The 25,154-nt window shown below is 41.9% G+C and overlaps 1 protein-coding gene across 1 annotated transcript in view; it reads left to right on the top strand.

Annotated features, from left to right (window-relative positions):
• LOC126351083 (uncharacterized) overlaps positions 1-25,154 on the top strand; it is a 250,191-nt gene that overhangs the window by 135,296 nt on the left and 89,741 nt on the right. Inside the window, exon 2 of the mRNA XM_050002573.1 lies at positions 23,950-24,227. Coding sequence (XP_049858530.1) covers positions 23,972-24,227 — 256 coding nt within the window. The 5' untranslated portion in view covers positions 23,950-23,971. The remainder of the gene's footprint in view (positions 1-23,949; positions 24,228-25,154) is intronic.

Genomic DNA, 25,154 nt, shown 5'->3' with positions numbered 1-25,154 from the left:
AGAGTTTCAGGGAGAGCATAAGGGAGCAATTGACAGGAATGGGGGAAAGAAATACTGTAGAAGAAGAATGGGTTTCTCTGAGGGATGAAGTAGTGAAGGCATCAGAGGATCAAGTAGGTAAAAAGACGAGGGCTAGTAGAAATCCTTGGGTAACAGAAGAAATATTGAATTTAATTGATGAAAGGAGAAAATATAAAAATGTTGTAAATGAAGCAGGCAAAAAGGAATACAAACGTCTCACAAAAGAGACAGACAGGCAGTGCAAAATGGCTAAGCAGGGATGGCAAGAGGACAAATGTAAGGATGTAGAGGCTTATCACACTAGGGTTAAGATAGATACTGCCTACAGGAAAATTAAAGAGACCTTTGGAGAAAAGAGAGCCACTTGTATGAATATCAAGAGACCAGATGGAAACCCAGTTCTAACCAAAGAAGGGAAAGCAGAAAGGTGGAAGGAGTATATAGAGGAGCTATACAGGGGCGACATACTTGAGGACGATATTCTGGAAATGGAAGAGAATGTAGATGAAGACGAAATGGGAGATACGATACTGCGTGAAGAGTTGGACAGAGCACTGAAAGACCTCAGTCGAAACAAGGCCTCGGGAGTAGACAACATTCCATTAGAACTACTGACAGCCTTGGGAGAGCCAGTCATGACAAAACTCTACCATCTGGTGAGCACGATGAATGAGACAGACGAAATACCATCAGACTTCAGGAAGAATATAATAATTCCAATCCCAAAGAAAGCAGGTGTTGACAGATGTGAAAATTACCAGACAATCTGTTTAATAAGTCACAGCTTCAAAATACTAACGCGAATTCTTTACAGACGAAACGAAAAACTGGTAGAAGCCGACCTTGGCGAAGATCAGTTTGGATTCTGTAGAAATGTTGGAACACGTGAGGCAATACTGACCCTACGACTTATCTTAGAAGAAAGATTAAGGAAAGGCAAACCTACGTTTCTAGCATTTGTAGACTTAGAGAAAGCTTTCGACAATGTTGACTGGAATACTCTCTTTCAAATTCTAAAGGCGGCAGTGGTAAAATACAGGGAGCGAAAGGCTATTTACAATTTGTACAGAAACCGGACGGCAGTTATAAGAGTCGAGGTACATGAAAGGGAAGCAAAGGTTAGCAAGGGAGTGAGACAGGGTTGTAGTATCTCCCCGATGTTATTCAATCTGTATATTGAGCAAGCATTGAAGAAAACAAAAGAAAAATTCGGAGTAAGCATTAAAATCCATGGAAAATAAATAAAAACTTTGAGGTTAGCTGATGACATTGAAATTCTGTCAGAGACAGCAAAGGACTTGGAAAAGCAGTTGAATGGAACGGACAGTGTGTTGAAACGAGGATAAAAGATGAACATCAACAAAACAAAACGAGGATAATGGAATGTAGTCGAATTAAGTCTGGAGATGCTGTGGGAATTAGGTTAGGAAATGAGACACTTAAAGTAGTAAAATTGTTTTGCTATTTGGGGAGCAAAATAACTAATGATGGTCGAAGTAGAGAGGATATGAAATGTATACTGCCAATGGGAAGAAAAGCGTTTCTGAAGAAGAGACATTTGTTAACATCGAGTATAGATTTAAGTGTCAGAAAATGGTTTCTGAAAGTATTTTTATGGCGTTTAGCCATGTATGGAAGTGAAACATGTACGATAAATAGTTTAGACAAGATAAGAATAGAAGCTTTCGAAATGTGGTGCTACAGAAGAATGCTGAAGATTAGATGGGTAGATCACATAACTAATGAGGAGGTATTGAATAGAATTGGGGAGAAGAGGAGTTTGTGGCACAACATGACAAGAAGAAGGGACCGGTTGATAGGACATGTTCTGAGGCATCAAGGGATTACAAATTTAGCATTGGAGGGCAGCGTGGAGGGTAAAAATCATAGAGGGAGACCAAGAGATGAATACATTAAGCAGATTCAGAAGGATGTAGGCTGCAGTAGGTACTGGGAGATGAAGAAGCTTGCACAGGATAGAGTAGCATGGAGAGCTGCATTAAACCAGTCTCAGGACTGAAGACCAGAACAACAACAACATACTGGATGGGGTCATCGAAACAGACTTATAACAAAATACGACAAAATTAGCTATAGCTACTGCGAAACTATCTTACTCTACCCAGAACAGACTTGCAAACGCTCAAATTTTTATTCAGTATTATCGACTCTCGCATGTTCAGAAAATCATTTGTTGGATTGTCAATCTACATTTCATATCCTGTCTACTTCGGGTGTCATATTTTTACTGCCCAAACGGAATTTTAATTTTAGTCTCATTTCCTAATCCAGTTCCCTCAGCATCGCCTGATTTAATTCTACTGCATTCAGTTACCATGTATGGGATTTACTGGTTTTCCTCTTATATGTTCCTTTCGACACACTGTCCATTCCGTTCACCTGCCTTTCCAAGGCCTTTGCCGTCTCTGACACAATTACAATGTCATCAGCGAACCTCAAAGTTGCAATGTCATCGGCTCACCCCACGTGCCGAACCGCACTGGTACGCAATCTCCGATTCATCTCGGGAATGGCGGAGGTACCAGTGGCGGCACAGCACGTAAACAGGCAATAAAGAATGTGATACACGCCGAGATTGGCACCGAACTGGGGCTTTCCATTTCCGCCGCGTGGCGACAGTCGCACACTGAACTGCGTCTGAAGGATTCAATTTGACGACTGCCTTCGGAGCCCCCGTCGCCTCGCAGCCAGCTTTATGACGTCACAGTCACCGTCTCTGGCGAGTTCGCTGTCCTGCAGAGAGTGCCGCCATCACAATTTTCCGGAGTATGCTGCACGTAGGTATTCGTGGCCTCGTACTTTGGGTCTCTTGTTATTTCTCCAGTTATAATTTGCGGAGGTGTTGGGTCAGTACTGGAAAAACAGTGCCTTAGATTTCTTACGGTTAAACGGCACGTAAACGTCAGTTCTCAGATGAAAAATAGTATGAAATTGCGTAAAGCGGATGGTAAAATGTTTTTCTGGTTATTACTATATATACAGTCTAATATTATTTTGACAATTCAATTCATGCACCGTTATAAACTTTCTAATACTTTTCATTCCGTGTCACTTACACTTTGGGAAATACGCCAAGTTTCCTTTGATTAATCTTGAAGCGCAATTACTGCTACTACTGAAATAGCATGTTTTTGGAAGAAGAATCTGATATACAAGATAAAAGAGCACCTTATTCAAGACTGATAGCATACGAACCAATAAGAAGGGTGTACAAAACAAGCGTAGCTTCTGCAGATGTTTAAAAAGCACAAGCAGTGTCTGTACTTCTGTGTATTACTCTAAGAGTAATGATTTAGGAACTGTTCTGGGCCTTAATAATCGCGCTTTACGTAGTGAATCTCTACCTTTACGATTTATGTGAGGTGATTTAGCGAAGTTTATCGAGTTGTCTGGGTATTTTAACATACCAAGTTCCAGTGCGGATCCCCAAACTGTTGAAGTGCAGGCATCATTTTGCATTGGAAATGCATCCTGAAAGCTGTAAACATATCTAACGTGTCAGTTACGCAAAGAAAATGAAACGTCTCCAGGTTTCTGTGTACCAAAATACGGTAGTGATGGAATGAGGTTAGTAGCAGCAGTAGACTGAGAGTTAAGGCCTTGACTCACACAAATGTTCATTAACCTCACGCTAGTGACTGAAACTCACACAAATGTCCGTTAAACACACGCAAGTGACTTAACTGACATATTATGATCTCGTGGCTTATAGCTTGTGAGATATTCTCCGGAAAATTCGTCAGAAAAACAAGCTAGCCCAACAAGAAAATACCAAAATTGTTGCGTCTTTGGTGTTTTTCTAGAACTTTCAACGATTAGAGGGATGGTTTTCGTTCAGTTATAGTACCTATAGTTACTGGCCGTACCTGCTACATCCCTGAACACTGTAATGGCAACAGAAGAAAGAAATACACACTGTGGAACCAAAGATGGAAGGGGTAGAGGTGCTGTCGACAGCATAACTTCTTCTTGTACAGTCTGACGAATTAGCCACAGGCGCAGTATCTAACAACTGCTGCCTCCTGTTCAAATGGTACATTAGATTACTTCAACTTTTCAGAAGCAATGCTGACTGGGACATCTCTGTCAGTTTTTATGCAAAACATCCACTCAACTGACCGTTTCACCATTTTGATACAGACAGAAACTCCTCCATTAACGAAACGCAGTATGCATAAAAACAGACGACTATCTCAAATAACAGCTACTTAGTCGCACTAAATGAAAGGTAATATCGGAACAACAATAATAGCGAGAATAGGCGATAACAGAGTACACTCAAGAATAATGGTTTATATATATATCAGAACGATCGAATGTTTCTGCTCAAAACTGAAATAGGCTAGTGTAGTTGTCGCTTCCAGCGTTACAGGGATGCACATTTGGTTACAGGCTGTTTACGGTGTTGACTAGGGATTAGCTTAACTGTTAAACTGATGTACCAATGCGAATTTGTATTCGTCGCACGTTATCATTGCACACGCTACAAAATACAGACAAGTTTGTGTACAGGGATTTGATTTGCACTACATTGCCAGTGACCTACTTTCCTTCACAAACAGACGGCAGACGGTGTTTAAAGGCTAAGTTCAAATGATTTTAAATGGGTAATGGAATGTAAATTGACGGTAAAATTTGGCAATGTTGCTTTCTTCTTTATGTCATGTTAAGAGAAATTCTAGGCTCGGCTTTCACCACCAACGACACATCAAATTTATTAATTATACATTAATTAAATCCGTAATGGCTTAAGTCATAGCATTACATTAACCAGTTGCAAATGATAAAAAGAATAAATAGACTACATTTCTAAATGAAAGTGGATAATGCTTTATTTTAACTTTGGCCTGCACCTTAAGACGTCACGCGTACCGATACGGGAATAGGAAGATCTTCTGTGCCATTCATACCCCGGTGATAAACCTTTGTTTAGTTGAGTCAGGAGAGGGGATGGGTAGCTTATACATCCAAAACATTAGGGAGATGTTTCAGTTGAAAGAACGAATATGTCGTTCATCCGACGGAAAGAGTACATGTTGGTTTCAACTGAAAAGAAAAAAATGAATAATTCATTCACTGTGCAAAACTACAATGGATGGAATCGAATGGTTTCATTCGACTGCTCGCACAGCCTTAATTCACTAGAAAGAAAGGAATGAGTTAAAATACAGACGATTCGTAAAACAACAACCAACTGCATCTATTGTTTTCATTCGGTTGCTTCCTGGTTTCACTGAAAGAATCAATAAATAGTTGTACCAATACGTATAACTACAACCGAATGAGTCGAATGTTTACCAACAACCGACTGAATTCATTGTTTTGACTCGGTTATTTCCATCACTACCAGTCGATAAGACGCCACTTTGATGCCTCAACATAAGCAACCGGGTAGCTCTATTTGAACTTATCAACTAGTAGCTGAATTGTCGACGTATCCAATAAATTTGGAATGTCGAAAAGTGTACTGCAATTGCGAAGTGTTTTTAAAGAACTTTTCCCGCATTTTTCAGTCACTTTTTGATGATAGAAACACGTGTAAAGTAAAGCTGATTCATTTTCACTAACTGCAATGTCTATTAACAACTGCCACGTGAACAATAGCGAGCATTGCCACCCGATCGGAACGAGAACGGCACACAATTTAAATGTTGCCCTCGCGATGGGACATCCTACGTTATGTTGAAGTATCTACCGCATACAGTCTGCAATATCCCGTCGAGTCAGTTCCCTGCTCGATATACAATTCTTGTTGGTCGAGCATACTTACCTGAGGAGTCTTTTTTTAGTAACAGTCTACCTTCGGGATTCGGCAAACCTGTATAACTCTCGCAATATGATTGAAATGTAGAAATACCAGGCAACCAAAATTAAATGTAGCAAAACATTCAGATACCTGGTTTGTAAACATCAGCCGCAGCAATAATTCACGTTACTGTGCGAGTACCGAGTTTTCAAAGCTGTCTTTGATAATAACGAAACCTATAATCAGCTTACAATTTACGGAATTTAAAGAGAGTGTATGAAACACAGCCAATCAATAGAAAACGTTATAGTCATTGTTATCCATTTATCGTTAAATCGCTTATAAATCTAATACAAACGGTGCGCTGTGTGAATGGAACGATAATGTAAATGCTTTAACAATACGCATACACACACTGAACTGCTTCACTCGACTAAACAAACATAGGCTAGCAATGCAGTCCCGTTTACGTCAGATGGTGCGAAACTAAGATAAATTGCAATTACGTAATGTTTCATCCATCACGTCAACATATAATGAGACAAACCTAACGTTCATCAAATTTATTTGTTTATCTTAAAATTGTAATTGAGGTTTTACAACTTCAGTTTCAACTGACGAAATTAAAGATCAGTTATTAGTTAGATTGTTTTGGGTGTGCTTAAGACTTTCCAAGTACAAATGTGGTTGCGTATTTTCATCGACTCAAAACACACATCACTAATTGACTCCTTCTTTCTTTACATTATCGACTGAAACAGGTATTAGTCAAGCAAAAGAAAGCACTGGAGCTCTTCTGTGCCCTACGGTCGCATTACATATGCATTCACCAATTGCAGTGTAAGAAAAGTAATTGTATCGACTGAACTAAAATTATTTTACAGGAAACTCTATCTTTAACCATAGTGTAAGACATTAAAAAGTTAATTTCTTCCTTTGTTTCTATCACGTTTCTAACAAATATTGTTCCTCACGCCTCAAACCCCTCCATAACAAATCAGAAATAATGGGCCAGTCAGATGTAAAAGATACTGATGGAGAAAAGTAACTGATTTGTTCATCTACACCTGCGTCTACACACATACTCTGAAAGACACCATATGGTGCACGCCGGAAGGTACCGGTACCACTCAAGTCATTTCCATTTCTGTTTCACCTGCAGAGCGAGGGGAAAACTTCTGTCTGTGGGCCTCTGGACGAATCCTAATCCCTCTAACCTTACCTCCATGGTCCATAAGCGAAATGTAAGTTGGTGGCAATACAATCGTTCTGCAGTCAGCCTCAAACGCCGGTTCTCTAAATCTTCTCAGTAGTGCTCTTCGAAATGAAAGTCACTTCCCTCTAGTGATTCCCATTTGAGTTCCCAAAGTATGTCTGTAGTGCTTGCGTGTTATTCGAACCTATCGGTAACAGTTCTTGCAGCCCGCCTCTAAATTGATTCGATGCTTTCATTTAATCCATCCTGGTGGGTATCCCAAACACTCAAACAGTACTCAGCAGTGGGTCGCACTGGTGTCCCACATGCAGTCACCTTTACAGATGAATCTTACTTTCTTTAAATTCTCCCAACAATCCGGAAACGACCATTCGCCTTTCCAACTACAATCCTTAAATGATCTTACCATTTTGTATTGTTTCCAAGACGCATTTCAAAGGTTTAAATCTCCATCATCGATGGATTAACATTAATTAGTATGAGATTAGTATGTGTGTGTTGCGTTACACTTTTTTGGAGGATCTTGTGGCAGTGCCTAGTTGAGAAACAAAATGGTTTTGGATAACTTCTGGCAAAAATTTTAGCTGATATCTAATGGTAAACATAAAATATGTAAACTAGAGTACCTCCAGTGGTCACAGGTTCCTTTCGCTGTCGTAACACATCAGATGTATACTGTCACATTTGTAAACAAATATGGCTTCTGGAATCTTCTGGGTGCAAGGTTCGTATAGCAAAAGAGAAGACATAATCGCAAAGTGCAAAAAATATATATCGTAAAAACATTATTACAGAATAATTGTTTATATCATTGGGAGGTGTCTGTTTTGAGGTGTCGAGTATACGTGTGTGTACTTCAGGTGGCTTATAAATCTAATTTTAACAAGTTAAAAAAGCTTAGTACTCGTTTATACAATGAGGTGAAAAGTTAAAACTGCTTAAACTTCGTTCTTGTTAATAACAATCAGGTGAAATGTTACAGAGTTGAAGTACAGTAATCATATATGCTACAGCAGTGAAATCATACATACATAAATAGATGACACTATTTGAGTGGGGTTAATAGACAGATGTGAGAGGCTGGAGGCAGAAGGAAAGTGTGTGTGTATGTGTGTGTGTGTGTGTGTGTGTGTGTGAGAGAGAGAGAGAGAGAGAGAGAGAGAGGTTGGAAAGAGTGATTATATGAGAGCAAAAATTTATATGGCAAGGGGTCCTAAGGTTACATGTTACATATATTAGCTGCCTAAAGTTTGGGATAATACGTTGGCTAATGCTATAAAATATCCAGATAGGTATACAATTTGTCCCGGTAGTTGGTGTACATGTGGTTTCAAGCTGACAGTGGGTACAAGCTGTTGGTGTGATGAATTATCAGTAAATGATCTCAATTTCTTGTACTCTTGGTGGTTGTCAAAACTTATGGTAAATATTAAGGTGTGTGCACGTACATGTGTGTGTGTGTGTGTGTGTGTGTGTGTGTGTGTGTGTGTGTGTGTGTGTGTGTGTGTGTGTGTGCGTGCGTGTGTGTGTGTGTGTGTGTGTGTGTGTGTGTGTGTGTGTGTGTTCTGTGTGTGTGTGTGTGTGTGTGCATATTTTACGCATGTAGGCAGTTGCTGAAAACAGAGAAGATACTATTGTAAATATTGTCATTTTTTTCACGTACGATGGATTCCGGTTGTTTCGTTTGGTGTTTGTATATTTGGAGTGTTTCGCGGATGTCTAGTTTTCTGCCTTTTGGTTGGATGTGTAGGATGCTAATACTTGGGTTTTTAACATGGTATTTTGTGACATGCAGGTGGGTAGGTACTGCTGATTTTTTTTTTTAGTGCCTGCATGTTTCCTTGAATCGAATTTCAAATAATCTGCCTAAGACATTGGCAATCCGGTATGAAATGTTTCCTTGAAAGGGGATTGTTATGGAAGAGGTTATTTTCTTTTCGTTTTTTGTGTTGTGATTGCATTGCCATTATTGAGTGTTTTGGGTTTCTACTATGGAGCTGTTACAGCCATTTTCAATAGCTGTTTGTATTATTATTTCAATTTCTTGATCACATTTGTCTTCAGAGAGTGGTAGTTGGATAGCTCTATTAATCATGAACCTTAATGCTGCCATTTTGTGTGCTGTGGGATGGCAAGATGAATGGTTGAAAAGGTGGTTCAACTCACTGATGTCATCTTTAGTGTACAAACACACACACACACACACACACACACACACACACATACACACACACGTACGAGCACACACCTTAATATTTACCACAAATTTTGACAGCCACCAAGAGTACAAGAGATTGACATCGTTTACAGATAATTCATCACACCACCAGCTTGTACCCATTGTCAGCTTGAAACCACATTTACACCAACTACTGGGACAAATTGCATATTTATCTGCATGTTTTATAGCATTAACCAATGTATTACCCAAAACTTTAGGCAGCTAATATATGTAACATGTAATATTAGGACCCCTTGCCATATAAATGTTTGCTCTCATATAATCACTCTTTCCACCCTCTCTCTCTCCCTCCCTCTCTCTCTCTCTCTCGCTTTCTCTTCCTCTCGCTCTCTCTCTCGCTTTCTCTCTGTCTTCCTCTCCTTCTGCCTCCAGCCTCTCAAATCTGTCTATTAATCCCACTCAAATAGTGTCATTTATGTATGTAAGTATGATTTTACTCCTGTAGCTAATATGATTATTGTACTTCAAGTCTGTAACATTTCACCTGATTGTTATTAAGAAGTATGAAGGTTAAGTCATTTTAACATTTCACTTGATTGTATAAACTAGTAGATTATTAAGCTGTTTTATCTTGTCGAAATTCGATTTATATGCCACCTGAAGTACACACACATATATTCGACACCTCAAAACAGACACCTCCAAGTAATTTAAACGATTGTTCTGTAATAATGTTTATACCATGTATAATCTTTTCACTTTGTGATTATGTCTTCTCTTCTGCTATATGAACCTCTCACTCAGAAGATTCCAGACGCCATATTTGTTTACAAATGTGACACTATACATGTGATGTGTTACGACAGCGAAAGGAACCTGTGACCACTGGAGGTACTCTAGAATGCTTATTTTATGTTCACCATTAGCCATCAGCTTAATTTTTTGTCAGATGTTATCCATAACCATTTTCTGAAATAGTACCTTGTTTCTCCACTAGGCAGTGCCACAAGTTCCTGCAGAAAGGTGTAATACAACACACACACACACACACACAGATGTCATACTAGCTAATGTTAATCCATCCGATGATGGAGATTTAAACCTTCGAAACGCGTCATGGAAATAATAGAAACGGTGACTGGTAACTGTAAACTTGTTGCTTCATTTAATTTCAATAACAGTCACACAGACTAACCTAAAATGTTCGCATTTAAATTTCATATTGCTTTACAACGTTACGCCTAGTTATTTAATCGACATAACTGTTTCTAGGAGCACACTACCAACACCATATCCGAACATCATGGGTTTGTTTTTCCTACACATCTCCATTAACTTACGTTTTTCTACGTTTAGAGCTAGTGTCATTCATCACACCAAATAGAAGTTTTATCTAAGTCATTATGTATCCTCTTCTCATGTCTCTTATCATGAACTCAGTATTTGCAGGTGGATCTTCTTCAAAATATTTGTTCCAGCACCATATTTTTGGGGATATTACAATTACCAGTACATAAATACGACTTATATGAAGGACTTTCCAATTGAACCACCATCTTCTGTGTTTTCGGATCTAATGCACCATTCCAGCGAGACAGGACAGCGAGAAGCACGAAGCTAAATGCGACAGATGTCAAATAAAGTCGTTGTCCAGGTCTGAAACGGTTAAAATAGCTGGAAATCATAACTGACGAAGGTGGTTATGTGGATATGACCTATGGATAAGGACGAAGTTTCTCACTGCTCATGAAATGCTGGAATTATTCTGTATCCGTTATAACGCATTTTAAGCTCGCGCGAAGTTCAGGGAGCCGTGACAGCTAAGTGGCCTTAGGATTTTTGAAGGTACAATATTGTTTGCATTTTTTCTATGGCACAAGATATAAACATCACTGCATCTTAGAATTAATTTAGTCAGAATTTTATATGTAATTATCGAAAACATATTTTTATTTCTGTTATGAATAACAGACTTTAGCATACAAAGTAAGCTACTTACTTAAGGTACTTCTCTACTTTTCAAAAATATCTGTGAAACCGAGCGAGGCTTTGGCTCACCGGAATTAAACGGTAACTCACTTTAAACATTTCCGGGCTGATACTGATTACGAAAATGTGATCATCTTGATGGGCAGACACTAGATGTACACAACACAGTACTAGTGGTAGTAGAGGGGTTTTGGGCGCACGACAGCAAGGTCTTCAGCGCCCGTACATAACACAGTAAGTAGTGCCGGAAACATGCGGAGAACTTCTATGACCTACGTTGCTACGAGTTTGTACTACTTTTACATGCGCCTCTAAGAACGATGTATGTTTCAGTAAACTGACTGAATCAGCGGTGGTGTGGTCGGCAAGTGATTCTAGTTTTGAGCTCTGCTGGACAGACTTTAAACAATTTTTGTGGATTACATTCATCATCGTGCGCTGATAAGAGATCATTTGTAACTATTTCTCGTCTGAAAATTTCAGTTCAAGGTCCACAGGCAGCGTGTTCCCCTTTTGTACGCATAGAAATGTTCTGTTTATTGCATCAACCAACAGCGTTTCTGTTACAGACTGACAAAATCTCTGATCTATAATTTTTTTTACTTTGTGGTAAGGTCTTATGGGATCAAACTGCTGAGGTCATCGGTCCCCACGCTTAGACACAACTTAATCCAACTTTAACTTACGCTAACGACTACACACACACACACACACACACCACTTATCCCTGTCCAACTGGTGCCATTTCATATCTTAGTAATGAACCAGGAATTTCATCTTTGGAAATCCTTTCGGCCACGGACAGTGTCTCTAAGGGAGTTGCAAAGAGGTTGGTGCTCGTGTAGTTGATTCGCCCTCTACGTAACTGATAAATGTATTCAACGCTGCCATATTACCTTTAGAAGAGCGTGCAGAACTTAGGAGCGAAATAACGAAGGTAATTAAAGTGACTAGAAAAACGCTAATACAGTAGTACCAGATGAGCATAACATTCGTCTGTGATCAAAAGCAAAACGCCGATTTTGGTATTGCCTAAAGAAGAGATTTTCAAAGCGTACGTCGCGGACCCCAGGAGTATCGCGCCGTCGCGATAAGAGCGTCGCAGCGGGTTGTAAATAATAATAATTTGGTTTATTTGCTTGCTGACTGAACGAACAGCTTGTAAGCTGGAAGTTGTTTATAACCCACCGGCAAGTAACTGGTAGCGTAGAAGATGGCAGTCGCTTCCTATTACGTGAATTATTTGTGTTTATACGGTAGCCATTTGGTTGAAGGATATTTTTATCGAATGCACATCGGTCTTAATTTTTGTCAGTGTTCTGTGATATGTGTTCCTCTGTCAGCTTGGACTAATCTACAAATATGTGTACATAACATAATATTTCCAACATAACGCACAGCTACAAAGACGTGAACAGATGAAAATACAGGAAGAATGAAAACAGTTAACTGGATTTCGATTACACGCGTATTGCTGTTGGGCATGGAGAACAACCACAGTGTCTTCGAAGTCCTAGCTGCTCAAAGCAGGCTTCCGAATAAAGTGAAATGACGTTTGGAGTCAAACTACGGTAGTCTGGCAAACGGACTATGAGAATACTTTTCCCTCAAGTTAAAAGACATGCCAAAAGAAAAAAACGTATATGCAAAACGAGTAGCAGGTTTTTATATTCAGGTCAAGGGGGCCGTTGACCCAATAAGATTGAAAACTAATGGCCCAATGTCTTGTCAGTGATGTGACTGTATATAATAAGCTTCATAGGTAAAAACACCAGACCAACTTAACATCTTCGTTGTTCCGTGCCAAAACGGTGTTCACTCGGGGAGAATACTAGGGGAAGCTGAGAATCGTTAACAAAAGCGAGTTGTAGGCTTCCTAGCATCTTGGTATGTCATATCTTGATGTGAACTGCATGCTAAGATCACTCTGAATAGAAAAGTAATTATTAAGATTCTTTAATCCAGACGGGGAGTCCAACTTCTCCCAACAAGACGGTGAACGAAAATTTCCATGATATGTTTGATAAGCTTGAAGAACTCCATTGATGCTTTAATGGAATAGTACCGATCCATTATGATCAACACTGGAGACAAGTTGTTCGTCTTTTGCAGAACGAGTGCATTTGTATGAGACCAATTATTTAAAATCCCATTCATTACCATTCACTATTTATGCAGGTTGTTTCCCAGCAAAAAATTGATGGTTTCAGTTACTAAAGGTGGTCTCGGTACAACGTTAATTTGCAAAGAAACTCACGCTCATAGCTAAATACCGAGGACATTAAGGAGCTAAACAGCTTTAGTTGTAAGAGGATTCTTTAATCTTCGACGATTGGTTCCAAGGTTCACCAAGGTCATTCTGAAGCAGTTACGGAATATGGGAAATATGAGAGGGTGTATACAGAGAGCCGCAGTGGTGGAAGAAGTAGAATATATCACAAGAAGAAAGCCATTTCTCACTAAGAGACTGAGAGCTTTTGTGTTTGCAGTAGACTAGCAAAAGGAGTAAAGGTTCTTTCAACTGAGTTATTCTTCTCCGAGGGCAGGCCTCATCACATACGAAGCCAGGAAACTTGTACATTAGGATCAATGTGTATTCATCTTAAAAAAAAATTCACTGCAGCATTTGCCTGGTGATGAGATCATACCTGAAAACATGCTGCGATACTGAAATAAATATTGAGGTTAGTAAGAATGTGTTACTGATAGGGCTCTGTCAAAGCCTGTTTACATATTATAATTAAAAGTCATAGTTCAGTAGCAAGATTAGAGCTGTAACTAATATACGAGAGTGCCTGAAAACTGGTACACATGGAGAGACGAAGTCGATTTTGATTCGTTGATGGCATATGCCACATGGGAAATAGTAGATTCACTGAAAATGGTTTCAACGTCGTCCTCCAACAGACAACGTAGTGGCATAGCTCTCACAGCACCACCTATTTCTACCGTTTAATAGAAACAGTCGCAACGAGAAGTCTCAATGTGATGAAAACCTGTCAACCAAGCAGCCAACCATGCCATGGAGAGGCACTCGTGCCAACTGAGCGAGTCTGGAAAGGGTCACATTGTGAACTTCCGAGTGACGAGATGGTCCTTTCGAAGCATTGCCTCACGAACTGGACGTACTTCATCAGTTGTACGACGATGCTTATATTGGTGGTCGTGAGAACATTCTCACACGCATAGACGAGGCTCTGGACGTCCGTGCAGCACAGACGCTCCTCAGAATAGTCGTATTGTAAGGACATCAGTGGCAGATTGTACAGCAACCGCAGCAAAGAAGGTCTTTGAGCCCAGACGAGTCAACATAAACTGCTGAAAATGGTTATTATTAGTGGGACTACGGGCACGCGCACACCTAGACTGTCTTCCACTCACGCCACAGCATCGACAGCCACTGCACGACTGTCCCTCATAGAGTCGTTTGGAATGGCTTGCTATGGTTTTCAGTGGTGAAAGCAGATTCTCGCTGCTCGCAAGTGATGCTCGTTTGTGCATACAACGTAGACCTGTGAGAGCTGTCTCATGGAGTGAATTCGTCCAAGGCACACTGGCTTCCAAATTAAATTGGAAGGAACACATGGAAAATGTTGTGGGGCAGACTAACCAAAGACTGCGTTTTGCTGGCAGGACATTCAGAAAATGTAACAGATCTACTAAGGAGACTGCCTACACTACGGCTGTCCGTCCTCTTTTAGAATAATGCTGCGCGGTATGATATCCTTACCAGATAAGATTGACGGAGTACATCTAAAAAGTTCAAAGAAGGGCAGCACGTTTTGTACTATCGCGAAATATTGGAGAGAATGTTACTGAAATGATACAGAATTTGGGCTGGATATCATTAAAAGAAAGATGTTTTTTGTGGCGACGGAATCTTCTCACGAAATTCCAAACTTTCTCCTCTCAATGCGAAAATATTTTGTTCATACCGACCTACATAGGGAGAAGGGATCACCACGATAAAACAAGGGAAATCAGAGCTCGTACTGAAGGATATAGGTGTTCGTTCTTTCCGCGCGCTATACGAGATAGGCATAATAGAAAATTGTGAAGAGGGTTCAAAAATGTTTCAAATGACTCTGAGCACTATAGGACTTAACTTCCGAGGTTATCAGTCCACTAGAACTTAGAACTACTTAAACCTAACTAACCTGAGGACATCACACACATCCATGCCCGAGGCAGGACTCGAACCTGCGACCGTAGCGGTCGCGCGGCTCCAGGCGGTAGCGGCTAGAAACGCTCGGCCACCCCGGCCGGCGAAGATGGTTCGATGAACCCTATGCCAAGCACTTAAATATGATGTGCGGAGTATCCATGTAGATGTAAGTGAGCCCAGAACGTATGGTCTAGGGTGCGATAAGCTACAATTTTCATTCACCTATGGTATTTATGCAGGGGGACACTAACCAGCGCCCGGTATGTGCAGAGTGTTCTATTCTATCTACATGAACGTGATGTCCCAATAGGATAATGCTCACCTACACACTGCCCATGACACTCAACGCGCTCTACAAAACGTGAAGCAACTTCCCTGGCCAGTATCATCTCCGAACTTGTCTCCAGCCGAGTACTTTTGGCATACGATAGGACGAGAAGTGACTCATGCAATTCGTCGACCTACAACTCTTGCAGAACTACGTGAACAAAATGAGAAAGCGAGGTATAAAGTGTAGCACGACAGTACTTGCCATCTCTGTGATCGACTGGATTCCAGAGTCAGCCTCTGCATTGAATACTATTATGGGTGTTTCGGCATCGATCGATACTCGTACTAAAGAAATGCTTGTGCTACTGACATGTAAATGTAATCAGTTAATGTACCCCATAAGCGCTGCTACAATAAATCCTTATTGAATGGGAAACGTCTAAAACGAGGTACTAAATTCTTCTGGCAGTGCATTTAGTTTGCGTCTCTTCTTTTTTGGGAAGAAAGCAGCGAAATGGAGGGGAAACTCCGTCCGATCAGGACTCGGAAGCCCTAAGGGTACCGACGAATTTCCTTCGCGTCCTCAGTCGATAGGTGTCACTAGATACGGACATTGAGGACCATGTAGTTAGCACACCGCTCTCCCGGCTGTTCGTCAGTTTTTGTGACCAGGACCGCTGGTTCCTTCTCAAGTAATTCCTCAGCTCTTCTCACAAGAGATGAGTGCAATTCACTTGCCAACAACACTCGGCAGATCCGGATGGTCACCCATCCAAGTGCTGGTCAGACCAGACAGCACTTACCTTCGAAGACCTGACGGGAATCGGTGTTCCCACTGCAGCGAGGACGTTGGGTGTCCACCTCGGTAACCACGCAGCCAGCGAGACGGATGGCTAACCTAAGGCTCGCGGACTCTAATCCCGGCCGGGTCGGTGATTTTCTGCGCTTGGAGAATGAGTGCTGTGTTATTCTCATGTTCGTATCGTAATAACCGACATTCTAATGTTAAGATGGCTGTATGGGAACGCCCCGAAAGCCGATAAATTAAAAAAAGAGTAGTTGTTGACTGAAAGGGAGAGGAAAGCTCTCGCCTACTTCAAAGTTGATAAGAATGAACTTTCTTTTCTACTGAAGAGGTCAGCTGCAGTTTTTCAACATTTTTAAATACATCTAAGCAGAGTACAAAAATGAGTTGCACACTAAATTGTATTAACAACATCCGCACATTGGCATCTATGGGAGGCACTCGCCAGCCACTCAAGTACTTCCCTGTAAATGCGGGATGGCGTCCAACTCACAGTTTTTAATTAACTCGTACAACTGTCGTTACTGTCGTTTTTTCCAGGTCGTGCGCGTCAATACGGATGACAGAATACGGTCGCTCATGCAAACGAATCGCCTCCCACGCAAAGAGTTGCTCTCTATCCGCACACACACACACACACACACACACACACACACACACACACACACACACGCACACGCACACACGAACGCCCTCGCATAAATATGTACGACACCATGACTCAAAAATAAAGTGGCGTTAGGAGATGGAAATAATGCATACGGATTAGAATTGCAACGAATGTTGGTAAATCCCGCAAGTGTTGCTCAATGCAGATTTCATTCTGTCGAGAATATATTTATTTAAAAAATATTCACCTATGAAATTCAATTGTCTTAGCTAAAGGAAGAGAGTAGGCCGATGTAGCATGTGTCCGTATCTTGGGACGAAATTGAGCATCTGGCAAACGGCATTTAAGTAATTGATGCTTCCAAGGAATTAACCATTAAGATTAGCGCCCCATACACACTTAAATGAGGGACGAAAGATTTGCATTAAGACAAAGCTTACTTCAAAAACTCCAGTGCGTTGGGTGCCGTACGTAAAAGATTTTCAGCGGAAGTGCTACGTCACAAGCGACACAATCCTTAAACACACCGTCCAGCCTCTTGAGTGACCCCCTGTCAGCGGTCTCGTGCGCATGAGGGTGTCTACTACAGAAGTCATAGACGGAAGCTACACGTGATCTCGCCACCTGCATCAGGACCTCTTAGAATCGTCGCCGTATGTCTGTTTCTAAAGTAGAATCTTAAACTTGAACGCACGTCCCAACAAAAGTAATAGGCACAGTCCCAAAGGATTACGCAGGCAGACATTAGGTAAACACAGGAGCTGTATTGGAGACGTAGCTACACAGAGTTGAGCGCTTTATAATCAGAAGATACAGAGTAATTCGTAGACAGAGATTAATGGATTTGGAGACAATGAATCTTCAGTACAATTCCTCACAAACGGCAGTAGGGTTCAGCCCTCCTCCATGGCGTTCTGTCCTTGGAAATTTCTTCTCTTACCCCAAGAATCTGCAGATCTATGGCCATCTGGTTCCCGCATCATATTTTCAGTCTCCATTCATCCTTCTCTTTATTTTTCTGACACTTCTCCCGATGATGATCCCTCCTCTTTTATGCGTCGTATCCCATCGTTAATGGTCATCATTCAGGGATACGGCAGAAACCATAATCTGAAGCAAAAAAATCCATATGGACTTACATCCCTATTCCGAAAGGTTCCCGAGACAGTACATATTTAATGTACATTCATATTTATTTTCTGTAGTGTTCAGTACATTGTCAGTTTCGCTCAGTCACCCATATACAACACCTAGTAATCATCATAGCACGCTTTCTCCAAGTACCAGTTGAAAAATATCTGTTTCACGCAGCGTACTGGAAACTCTGGCAAACACTCTACGATCAGGAATTCGCCTTGCCGAAAGCACCGACTGTGTTCTTCGACATCATCAGTGCTACTTCCACGGCAGAAAAACAGAACGTTCACCACATCTGCATGTTCTTGATCAGTGTAGATTTGTCTCACTTTAGACAACGCATGTACACACACAGTTCATCGTTGATTCTCTCTCACACAGTCTCAGTCCCTCGCGCTTTTCCATGACGAGAAACAAAATACACACATCGAAAAAGGTTTTGTATCACCCCGGTTCCCAGAACTCATGAAGGCAGACGTTGACTGTGGATATTGTTTCAAGGACACAGTCCCTTTGACTGTTCAGAGATGTTACTAAACCCGCCCAAAGATGTAAACAACCACGCATGAGTAGCAACTATTAGACGGAGTGGGTCCGACAGCTGATGAGTTCTAGTGATTCCACCAGGAAGGAGGTACACGGCTCGTGAGGTCGGTAGTTCAACCATGCGCAGACGGTCAATACCGCGGTTCGATGGCGTCCGCAGTTTTTTTATCCAGGAAAGGCTCTCAAAAGGGAAGTGTCCAGCCGTCTCGGAGTGAAACAAAGCGATGTTGCTCGGACATGGAGGAGGTACAGAGACAAAGGAACTGTTGATGACATGCCTCGCTCCGGCAGCCGTAGGGCTACTTCTGAAGTGGATGACCGCTACCTACAGTTTATGTCTCGGACGAACCCTGACAGAAACGCCACCTTGTTGAACAATGCTTTTTATGCAGGCACAGGACGTCGTGTTACGACTCAAACTGTGCGCAATAGGCTGCATGATGCGCAATTTCACTCCCGACGTCCGTGGCGAGATCCCTCTTTGCTACCACGACACCATGCAGCGCGGTACAGATGGGTACAACAACGTGCCGAATGGACAACTCAGGATTCGCATCACGTTCTCTTCACCGATGAGTGTCGCATATGCCTTCAACCAAACATCGTTTTTGTAGGCAACCCGGTCAGGCTGTACGCCTTACACACACTTTCCAGCGAGTACAGCATGGTGGAGGTACCCTGCTGTTTTGGGGTGGCATGAAGTAGGGCCGACGTACGCCACTGGTCCTCGCCGAGGTCGATACGTGAATGCTATCCTACGACCGAGAGTGCCACCATATCGGCAGCATATTGTTCCCCCATGGTGCTCATCTTGTGAATGACTTCCTTCAGGATAACTATGTCGCTCGACTAGAGAGCACAGCATGTTCTCCAGACACGAACCCCATCGAACATGCCTGGGATAGAGTGAAAAGGGCTGTTTATGGACGACCTGGACCCAACAACCACTCCGTGGGATCTACGCCTAATCGCAGTTGAGGAGTGGGACAATCTGACCAACAGTGCCTTGATGAACTTGTGGATAGTATTCCACGACGAATACAGGCATGCATCAATGGAAGAAGACATGATACTGGCTGTTAGAGGTACCGGTGTGTACAGCAATGAGGACAACCACCTCTGAAAGTCTCGCTGTATGGTGATACAACATGCAATGTGTGGTTTTCATGAGGAATAAAAAGGGATGAAATGATGTCTATATTGTTCTATATTCCAGTTTTCTGTACAGGTTCCGGAACTCTCTGAACCGAGGTGATCAAAAACTTTTTTTGATGTGTGTAGAAGCGAGTATCAAATTGGCATCCAGAGCGTCATGTTCACTCAACAAATTGCCATCATACCAACTTCTTTCAAGAGGAACCAAAATATGGATAAACTAAACTGTGAGCAGTGTTTGGGCTGAAATATGGAGAACAGATAAGAATATCGAAAGATAAAGTTTTATTTAGTAAGATTCTGTGCAAGATGTTTTGATCAGCTTGTGAGAGTGGAGAATGGTGAAGAAGAAAGAACATGGAGGTCAGAAGAAGGTACGCGTATAACGAGCAAGATGTTCTTGCAGAAATTTAGGGGATAGATAAGGTGTCCCATGAGGAATGATCAGTATTCAAGGATAAGACAGGATCGTTCATACGAAAAAAGAATTTCATGTGAACGTATTCTCTATTTTTAATGGTTTCCTGAATAAAACACGCTTAATGTACATTTGCTTTGGGCTAGTGGCGCACCCGTATGTGTCTTACCAATCCAACCAGCTTGAGGCGTTGTTCAAACCCAACCCACATTGTTGCTTTCAGCCTCTTTGCACGAGATGTCTTTCTATCATTAAAAGAGCCGATGACCGTACAGTTCTGGGAACCGAGGTGATGCAAAACTTTTTTGATTTGTGATATTTGTTTCTCAGATGTGTGTTTATCAGTCTTCAGCTTAATCAGCCTATTTGTCTTTTAATTTCTTCTTATAGTCCTCAATTATGTTTTGTTGCCATTGACCTGTAGTGCAATATCCATTGCTTTTTAATTAGTGTTCTTGCCAGTATTTTCAGGTCATCTACATTTTCAGCGATTAATGGCGCATCATCTGCAAAAGGAAAGTATATTAATTTTTATTTATGGCCTAATTTCCTCTTCTGTATTGCTTGCTGCATCTAGTGCTTCCTATATTATTACGTTGAACAAGAATGCTTTTATGCTATGTCGTTGCCTGACTCGTGTTTCTACGTCAAAAGCCATAGAATATTCCTTCCGTTTTCACTATCGTTATTGGGCTTCACAGTGTAGCATTGCTAATGGAACCTTTTTCACTATCTCCCCCAACTTTCCTTTTCTATACCACAGTGGGTTTTCATACAATCAACGAACAATATTAGGATTACGCTGTTGTATTTCCTGTATTTTGATACGGCTTCTTTTAGTACAAATATCTGATCGGTTGTCAGTCGATTCTTCATAAATTTTGCTATGTCTTATCTATTACCTCTTTTCGGTATGTTTCTAATGTCTTTGGAGAACCTATACCGTGTCGTTGTAGACTGTGCTAGTTAATGAAATACCCCCATAATTTCTGCGTTCTGGTTTGTTGCCCTTTTGGTGGACTGTATCATACTCGCTTCTTTCCACTCTTTCTCCGTTCTAAATGTTAATCAAGATTTTGCGAATTTATATTATGGCTGCGTCTCTTCCCTTTTTAAATAGTTTAACTGCTATTCCATAAGTCCCTGGAGTTTGGTTGTTTCTTAGTATTTTGTTTGAGTCAAAGCCTCTTTCATTGTCGGTGGTGCAACTGACTGGTCTACGTTCTGATATATTCACTGTTCCTCCATTTATGTACTTCCATCTTCTTGATTTAAATGAACCTCAATATATTATTTAGAAAGTTCCATACTTTTAGATCGTGACCTGGTGTCTTACCAGTTACCTCCAAGTATTTAATAGAATCATCTTTTTATACTCCGCTACCACAATTGAGGCATTAACGTAACCATTGTTACATTAGTCACGCTACCTCTTCGTCTAAGAGCAGTTACTTTGTCACCAATAGGTTGAATACAAATTACTTTTCCTGCTATTCTTTCACTGACTATGAAACCTATTTGATTTTGGAAATTTCTGTTTCCCGGTCTACTATAGTACGACATTTGTTTATCTATTTAGTGTCTTCGTATTCCACGGTGTCTTGTTGCTCGTAGTGCTACTACATCAATTTCATATTTGTTGAGTTCGTTTCTCCTGCACATTTGGCTGTGTAAAGAGGCGTCTCCGACGACTCCCTGACTGAAATCTATACAATCACGAGTTATTCCGCCAAGTCAGGAATGTCTGCTTGAACGGCAGCTAGTTTGGCGACAGATCCGTACCCCCACCCCGGATTGGCCGGCGAAAAATGCGCCAATTCCCGCCCACACAAGGCCCGGCTCCGCTGGAGCAACGGCCGGTAGGCGGTTAGAAGTCGTGAGGAGTCGTGCAGGTGTAATCTCAATTTCTAATAAATTGTGCTGCTTTTAATTCGACTTTCAATGAAAAGTGTTGAACCCGTTTATAGTGATATCAAGGAAATGCTGGCATTGCAAGGCCCCTACTGAAAATGCTCCTCTTAAGATGATAAAATTGATTGTAAACCGAATGAGTAGTTATTGTTTGATCGTGGTGGGTATTTTTTATGCAGTGGGATAGACGATCCTTGAGTCAGGCCTTAATTCTTTCTGATGTGCCGACATTTCTGTATTAAATTCGACCCCCAGTCGGGGAAAGTCACACTAATAGGGCAATTGTGAGCAAAATCCACGTTATGTGGTGAAAGAGCAGGCCCTGCCATTCCCAATCCCCTGTAATGCACCCGGCACTTCTTTTAAAATTTGGAGGTACTTGAATGAGAAGTAGCGGCTCCGGTCTCGTAAAGTGACATACGGGCCGGAGAGCGGCGTGCTGACCACATACCTCTCCATATACGCATCCTGTGACGCCTGTGAGCTGTAGATGACACGGCGCCTGGTCGGTACTGCTGGAGATTCATGGCTTCTCCGTCGGTGTTTAGATTTTAGGGTTTACACTCCTAGTTACTCTACAGTGGTTGGTAAGGCAGTAAGACAGGGTTGTAGCCTCTCTCCGATGTTATTCAATTTGTATATTGAGCAAGCAGTAAAGGAAACAAAAGAAAAATTTGGAGTAGGTATTGAAATTCATGGAGAAGAAACAAAAACTTTGAGGTTCGCCAATGACATTGTAATTCTGTCAGAGACAGCAAAGGACTTGGAAGAGACAGTGTGTTGAAAGGAGGATAACAGATGAACATCAACAAAAGTAAAACGAGGATAATGGAATGTAGTCGAATTAAGTCGGGTGATGCTGAGGGAATTAGATTAGTAAATGAGACACTTAAAGCAGTAAAAGAGTTTTGCTATTTGGGGAGTAAAATAACTGATGATGCTCAAAGTAGAGAGGATATAAAGTGTAGACTGGCAATGGCAATGAATGCGTTTCTGAAGAAGAGAAATTTGTTAACATCGAGTATAGATTTAAGTGTCAGGAAGTCATTTCAGAAAGTATTAGAATGGAGTGTAGCTATGTATGGAAGTGATACATGGACGATAAATAGTTTGGACAAGAAGAGAATAGAAGCTTTCGAAATGTGGTGCTACAGAAGAATACTGAAGATTAGATAGGTAGATCACATAACTAATGAGAAAGTATTGAATAGGATTGGGGAGAAGAGACGTTTGTGGCACAACTTGACCAGAAGAAGGGATCGGTTGGTAGGACATGCTCTGAGGCATCAAGGGATCACCAATTTAGTATTGGAGGGCAGCGTGGAGGGTAAAAATCGTAGAGAGAGACCAAGAGATGAATACACTAAGCAGATTCAGAAGGATGTAGGTTGCAGTAGGTACTGGGAGATGAAGAAGCTTGCACAGGATAGTGTAGCATGGAGAGCTGCATCAAACCAGTCTCAGGACTGAAGACAATAACAACAAAACCTACTGTCGGACTTAAGTACTACGTACGTACAACTGTAACGATGATTCAACGGGTGCACCGTGAATGACGGGAAAAAATAGAGTAAATCAATATGGAATACCTCTCGTATAAATGTAATCCGACTCTGACCTAGTTTTTATAAGGTACTGCATGCTGAAAAAGTATTTACAGTTGCACCTGCCTTGTAGTTCGACTAACTGTTACACGCGCGACCTTTACTTCGTGCAGTATTGGACCAGTACCGTGTGACGGTTGTGGTTTGCTGCAGCGCTGAGGTCGCGGCCGCAGACATGAGTGCCGGCGGGGACCGCGGCGTGGCAGCAGGAGGCCGCTGGCTGATGACGCTGGCGTTGGTGTCTGCGGGCCTGGCGGCCGTGTCGCCCCCGCCGCCCCCTCCACCGCCGACCCCGCCGCGCTGCCGGCTGTCCGAGTTCCCGTGCGGCGGCGGCGGCGGCGGCGGCGGCGGCCCCTGCGTCGCCCTCGACAGGTTCTGCGACGGCGCGGCCGACTGCGGCGACAAGTCCGACGAGCCGCGCTACTGCTCCCGTGAGTGCCGCCTGCCTGCTCTCTGTCCTGTCTCCTGCCGTAAGGGAGGCCAATTTTAACAACAGCTGCCGTAAGGGGGAATCCTGACTGTTTCTGTACCTGTAATTACTGGCTGGAAGCAATGCTTGCAAGGTAGCGACGTCTTAGGTAACGAACAAGAATGAAATAATATTTCATGGGAGAAAAATTTGTGTACGCTGAGATGATGAGGATTGTGTAAAATCCTATGGGACTTAACTGCTAAGATCATCAGTCCCTAAGCTTACACACTAATTATCCTAAGGACAAACACACACACTTATGCCCGAAAGAGGACTCGAACCTCCGCCGGGATCAGCCGCACAGTCCACGACTGCAGCGCCCTAGATCGCTCGGCTAATCCCGCGCGGCACACTGAGATGCTTGGAGAATCTTAATGAGATTCATCACACACAATTCAAAACATTAAGATGAAACAGATATTTGTGCTGTCGCCAATGGGACTCAGTGATTGTACACTGGTACGTCAAACGTAAGGACGAAATAGCGTTCATGTGGTATGCTACTGCGTGGTTAGAACACGACGCAACTTGAGCCATACTTGTGAAGAACGGCTAGAGCACAGAACTGAAAACAACATAGAAATACGAAGTGAGGCAAACACAAAAGACACTTTAATTCAAAGACAAGAATTAAACTTACGGAGCAGCGATTCATGATGGATATAAGAGAGATGTGGGAACAATTAATGCACACAGAAAAATTGTTATATGCCACCGTTTTGACGGCCCACGTGTTATAGGGAGGAAAGCGTAGCGTTACGTGGAAATACTGGCTTCCAAACCACTGAGCACGGTACACTCACCCAACCACGCTATTATGACATTGCACTCCTCCACTACGTCCGTCTTTCCAGGCTTGAATTTGGCCCGAACTTAATTTTAATGC

Source organism: Schistocerca gregaria, chromosome 1 (genome assembly GCF_023897955.1).
Source record: "Schistocerca gregaria isolate iqSchGreg1 chromosome 1, iqSchGreg1.2, whole genome shotgun sequence".
In the NCBI taxonomy this organism is placed as follows: domain Eukaryota; kingdom Metazoa; phylum Arthropoda; class Insecta; order Orthoptera; family Acrididae; genus Schistocerca; species Schistocerca gregaria.
Note: the sequence above shows the minus strand (reverse complement) of the source record. Positions and strands in the feature narration are given on the sequence as shown.